This window comes from Oryzias melastigma, unplaced genomic scaffold (genome assembly GCF_002922805.2).
Source record: "Oryzias melastigma strain HK-1 unplaced genomic scaffold, ASM292280v2 sc00672, whole genome shotgun sequence".
Lineage (NCBI taxonomy): Eukaryota > Metazoa > Chordata > Actinopteri > Beloniformes > Adrianichthyidae > Oryzias > Oryzias melastigma.
Window position 1 is genome coordinate 22751 of NW_023417260.1, and position 6319 is coordinate 29069.

Below are 6319 nucleotides of genomic sequence, written 5' to 3' on the forward strand. Positions count from 1 at the left end.
CTGGTAAATGTTTGTAAAAAGTTGTATAGCTACGCATGAATTGATCACAGAAACCTAAAACGTACATCTACACATTTTAAATTTTTCATTGGAAGTGGTCGCTTGAACGCGCATTGCCAAGGGCAGTGTGAATGTAGCTTTGGAGTGCATACTGTATCACTGCTTTTCTTCTCTTCAGGGTAACCTGTCAGAGCTGGGTCGCCTACTGATGCAAGGCTCCTTCAGCGTCTGGACGGAACATAAGAAAGGCCACGCCAAAGTGAAGGACCTCGCCAGGTTCAAGCCCATGCAGAGACACTTGTTTCTCCATCAGAAGGCGCTATTGTTCTGCAAGAAGAGGGAGGAGAACGGTGAGGGCTACGAGAAGGCTCCATCCTACAGCTTCAAACACTCTCTCAGCGTAAGCTCACTTAACAATGGACGTGACGGCCGTGAGGTAACTGCTGTGGTTTAAGGTGTGGACCGTGTCTTTGCTCAGATGAGCGCGGTGGGGATCACAGAGAATGCAAAGGGAGACAACAAAAAGTTTGAGATTTGGTGCAATTCCAGAGAAGAGGTTTTCATTGTCCAGGTAAACTTTTGTTTCCTGTATGTTTGACATGGGGTAAAAGAAAACTGCTTGGTGGATTCTGAGCTCGAACTTGTTCCTTCAAGGCCCCAACACCGGAGATCAAGACGGCATGGGTGAACGAGATCCGTAAGGTTCTTACTCAGCAGCTCAAAGCTTGCAGAGGTAGGTTCTCCTTCCTTATTTGTCATTGGCATTGAGAACTTGAGGGTTATTGATGAGTTGTCTTTCAGACGCCCGTCAGCAGAAGAGCTCAGACTCTGTGTCCCCGAGTACCACCAGCAGCAGCTCCATCTGCCTCAGGTTGGTCTCACTTGGCAGGTACCAAACCATCACCACAGTGTAGAAACATCTGGAGTAAACTTTCCCGCGTTTGGTATCTTCCAGCCCGTTCCGCAGCAACGCACAGAAAAACCAGAAGAAACAGGAGGAAAAGAAGGCGGAGCCAAGCCCGATCTCAGACACCAACGCATGCTCCTCCCCAAAGCACAAAGGTGAATGCTTGAACCTGTGTCCTCCTCCAAATCTATGTCCTTCTCAGTGAAGGTCTCTGTGCAGGCTGAGAGAAGCAACACCTTCATTCCCTTAACGTGGTTATCTCTTCATCGCCGCCATCTCCTGGCCCCTCCCCCTTTTCCCTTCCTGCTCTTCATTTCAAACTATTGCTTCCAGATGAAGCGGTGACCAGCCCGACCACGGACAGGTCCTCTTTGGCTAAAAAGCGTTTCACTTTGCAGGGTTTCAGCAATCTCAAGAGTCCGAAAGGTAATGTTAGCGGCAGATGTAGGAAAATTATGTTAGAAAATGTTTATTTCTTATCATATATATAAAACATTTTTCCAGATTATCCCCCTCTTGTTTAACCTTTTAATGCCAGAACTTTAGCTCTAGCATTGATATAGTCAGAGTGACAATATGTTTTTTTATTTAGGTCCCACCGGCGACTGCTCAAGCTACGTTCACACTTGCCAACACGAGTCTATTTAAAAGTATATGTGAACTAATATTTTTGCATGGTTCAGGCTTTCGCATTCAAAACTCTCCCGTTCACGCGTTTTTGGGCTCTACATACAAAATGAGTGGCCTCTGAACGTGTGTTTAAAGTTAAACCAGTTGAACTTTTGAGAGTCTGATTTGGTAATATATGTCTATGTAAACGCACATAAACCCGCATTTCGGGCCTTAAAACGCTTGTGCCTCAATACGTAAGTTCTGAAGTCCATTCTCAGTCTCTGCATACAAATTTGGCATTAATTGATTTTGCGCTAGAAGTTTACCTAGTTGAACTGCTAAATTGCAAAAATGATAAACTTTGACCGATCAACCTTTGACTCAGATTTGGTAGTGCCATGTGGATAGTATCCTTTTTATTTCACAGAAATGCCAACCGCTTGAAAATCGATCATGAATGAGAAATGAATAACTGCGGTTTTGTCTCCGAATAGAATTATACGACACCAAGACTTTTATAAATCAGAGTAAAGCTGCAGAAGAAAACGCCAAGAGCAAATATCACGAACGAGTTTCGCAATATATGTTCAAATGAGATTCACGATATATTAAAAATGAGATTTGCAACATATCTCAAATGAGAGTTGCAATATATCACAAGTGAGATTTGCGATATATCTCAAATGAGACTTGCAATATATCACACATGAGATTTGCGATATATTGCATATTAGATTTGTGATATATCTCAAATTAGATTCGTGACATATCATAAATGAGATTCCCGATATATCACAAATGAGATTTGCAATATATCACAAATGAGATTAGCGATATATTTCAAATGAAATTTGTGATTCTTGATATATCATAAATTAGATTTGCGATATATTGCAGAGGAGATTCGCAATATATCGTAAATGAGATTCCCAATATATCTCAAATGAGATTTGCAATACATCACAAGTGAGATTTCCGATATCTCGCAAATAAGTTTCCCGATACATCGCAAAAAAGATTTGCGATATATCTCAAATGAGATACGCGATATGTGTCAAATGAGATTCCCAATATATCTCAAATGGGATTGGCAATAAATATATAATTAGACTGGTGATATATCACAAATGAGATTTGCGATATATCGCATATTAGATTTGCGATATATCTCAAATGAGATTTGTGATATATCTCAAATAAGATACGATAATGCATATATCGTAAATGAGATTCCCGATATATAACAAATGAGATTCGCAATATATCTCAAATTAGATTTGCAATACATCACAAGTGAGATTTGCGATTTGCGATATCGCAAATGAGATTTGCATTATACTGCAGAGGAGATATGCGATATATCTCAAATGAAATTTGCGATACATCGCAAATGAGATACCCGATATGTGTCAAATGAGATTCACAATATATCTCAAATGGGATTGGCAATAGATATATAATTAGACTTGCGATATATCACAAATAAGATTTGCGATATATCTCAAATGAGATTTGCGATACATCGCAAATGAGATTACCGATATATCGTAAAAGAGATTCGCGATATATCTAAAATGAGATTTGCGATATATTGCAGAGGAGATTCACGATATATCGCAATCTCATTTGCGATATATTGCAAGTGAGATTCGCAATATATTGAAAATTAGATTCATATAATGTGTCGCGAATTTGATTTGCAGTATATCAAAAATTAGATTTGCGATATGTCGCAGATAAGATTAGCAGTATATCGAAAAATGCGATTTCCAATATTTGCACAATGTCTCAAAGCGGTGAGACATTTTGGTCTCACCGCTTCCACTGTGAGTAGAAGCACTAGTATCTGGTAGCGAAAGACCAGTGTGAACACCGTATGACAAAAGAATGTTCAAGAACCCGCAACACAAGCCTGGTGTGAATGTAGCATCTGGTGTTAAAGGGTTGGGATCTTTAAAGTCAGAGGCTGTGCCTTGGTGCCCCCTAGTGGTGCAAATGCACTATTACATTATTGCTATCTATAAACATCATTTCTAAAGGTCTCTTTGGTTTCTATGTCTTCAATTAGTGGTTTAATCTGAGGCATTTAAAGGAACTAAAGCTCAATTTGGGTTCAGTGACCGTATTGACTTTAATCTCTCCTTCTGCTTTCTTCCTTACCCCTCTCCTCTTCCTTGCTCTGCTCAGCTCTGAGTCCAGAGCAAACAGCCAAACGCCACTCGGTCAAGAGTGACCCCACTCCGTTTGGCTTTAGAGGTACATTTCTGTTCCGTTTATGGAGTCTTTCCATTCCAGAGGCCATCATTTCTTGTTTTTTCCATCGTCATTAGAGAGTTTTTGTGTCGGTTGGGAGTCTGTTATTCCATCCAGGCTGAGAGTATTCTAAAGGTGGAGACTTTCACCATCACTTTCTCCTGATCAGTACTAGGAGGAGAAAGTCTCCAAAGAGGAGAACTGAAATGTGACCGGCTGAGACTGATTTGCTGGCCGTTTCTTCCTCTTTAGAGCCGGCTCCACACATCACTCTGACCAGAGTCAAATGGATGAGTACAACTAATCTGGTTCAGAGAAAGCGCCAAGGTACAGAGCCGAGGCTCAGGGTGTTCTTCTGTGGTGAAGTGTCCCAAAATATTCAGTCACTTTGCTTTTTTGATACTTACGCAAAGTGATGAACAACTTCAGCCCTTTTGTGGAGTTTAAGACCTCAAATTTTGGTGACATGTTGAAAATCTTTCCTTCTTCTGGTGGATTTTCTGTTGTGTGGTGAGAAATGCTCCACAACAAAAATCTTTCCTTTGTTTCTTGCATCAACCTTTTTCCTTGAGTTGGGCTTGTCCTTTTGAGGGATTCGTTTATTGGATTTATGTGATTCTGTTGTTCAGTTTGAGTCTTTCTTTCATCTTCACATCCGTCGACTCATCAGGTTAAGCTCAGAGGCAGATGATTGAGTCACTGTTACGAGCCCTGTGTTCGTCTTCCTTCCCTACAGGTTGGAGCAAGGCGTCTCTGTCGGTGGACGCCTCTGAGGAGAACGATGGCTACTCCAGCGGTGAGGACCCCATGAACTCTGACACTGAAGAGGATGGAGTCAAGAAGCTGGTGAGTTTGAACGCTGAGGATTTTTAGACTTTAGTGGAATTTCTTTATAATTGTGAAAAGAACAAAAACCTTCTAAAGAACTGAAAGCTTGAGATGAATAATATTTTCTACTTATAAATGAAGTTTAGAACTTTAAATTCACAGTTTTTTTATTAGTTACTAAGCTCTTAAAGGCCGGCATGTGTACTTAACTCACTTTAAACAACAAATATTATAAAATAGCATATCCCAAATGATATACATTTCAAAGTAAGAGTTGTTTATTAGGCGATGGGCTTAAAAATGAATAATGACTGGAATAAATAAAGGTTTAAAAATTGCGTATTTCCTTTTTATCAGATTCAAATAAAAAAAAAGTTCAATCAATCCTTCCAAAGCAAAAATAAGAACTCGTTTTACTTATATTTTACCTTTACTATATCACTTTTTACTTATTTTTATATGTCAAATATACTTTTTAACCCACCATTTATATTTATGAAACTTTTTAAAAATTCTATAAATTAGTAAAGTCTATAAAACACTTTAAAAGTATTTTTCTAAATCCAGAAATATTTGCTTTATTCAAACAATATTAAATACTTCATAATATTATTGGGATCAGTTTTTTTATTTATTTAAAGATAAATGTATTAAATATTTACACATTTTTGAACCCTGTTACGGGACAGGATGCTCCTACACAATTGTAACATTTTTTTAAAAATTGCACAAAATGTAAATAAAAAAATTGGGGCTAGTTTTAATATTTAGTAAATATATATTTATCATATTACAGTTCCAAAGTACATTAACAACAGAAAATGGAAAGAAAACTGCTGGATAAGTTAAATTGTATATTTGGCGCCCTCTTGTGGACATTTAGGACTTAACTCCATGTGCCTTTAAGTCAATATAACCATTATATAGATAGATAGATGGATGGATGGATGGATGGATGGATGGATGGATGGATGGATGGATGGACGGATGGATGGACGGATGGATGGATGGATGGATGGTCAATGACTAGACTCTCAATTGTTTACATGAGAATTTTTTAACAAATTCTATAGTAGTGCAACAATATTTGTATTTTTGAAGGATTATAAATAAAAGTTTATCTTTTTTTATTATTTATTTAAAAAATCTAATCGTTTATAATGTATATATATGTATATGTGTATGTATATGTACTCATTGTCTTCTCTCTAGGCTCCAGGAAAGTACACGGTGGTAGCAGACTGCGAGAAGGCGGGCCCTCAGGAGCTTTCTGTTAAAAGTGGAGACATGGTCCAGCTCATCAGGGAAGGAGAGGAGGGACAATGGTAAATGTACTCTAAAGTCAAAAACTACATATCTATTATTTTCATCTAACTTTTTACCTTCAAGATTTGTTTTATTAAACAAATATGGTCCCAAAAGTTCTAGATTAGAAAGGAAGGTCCTTAAATCTTTATTTAAACCTAAAAAATACTAAGTTAATTTTGTAGTTTGAAAACGGATAAAACTAGAATTTTATGATCTTTCAAACGTTCAGACAAAGATGCACAATAGCTGTTTTGGCTAATTTAGAGGGGTTTTTTGTGCTATTTTTAAGTTTAACCATTTTTATTTTAGTGACATTTTAGCTGTTTTGGCTAATTTTAGAGGTTTTTTTGGGGTTTTTTGCTATTTTTAGGTTTAACCATTTTATTTTAGTTACATTCTAGCTGTTTTGGC

At 37.7% G+C, this 6319-nt stretch overlaps 1 protein-coding gene across 4 annotated transcripts in view; it reads left to right on the forward strand.

The window, feature by feature from the left end:
* Positions 1-5925, forward strand: part of LOC112138278 (guanine nucleotide exchange factor DBS) — a gene marked incomplete at its 3' end in the record, with an annotated part of 7315 nt that extends 1390 nt beyond the window's left edge. The window contains 9 exon segments of one of the 4 annotated variants that reach the window (XM_024260838.2): positions 179-400; positions 479-571; positions 655-733; positions 802-871; positions 956-1062; positions 1241-1333; positions 3707-3775; positions 4509-4618; positions 5813-5925. In XM_024260838.2, the coding sequence (XP_024116606.1) occupies positions 179-400; positions 479-571; positions 655-733; positions 802-871; positions 956-1062; positions 1241-1333; positions 3707-3775; positions 4509-4618; positions 5813-5925 (956 nt within the window). 4 annotated transcript variants of the gene reach the window in all.
* Positions 5926-6319: the final 394 nt, after the last annotated feature.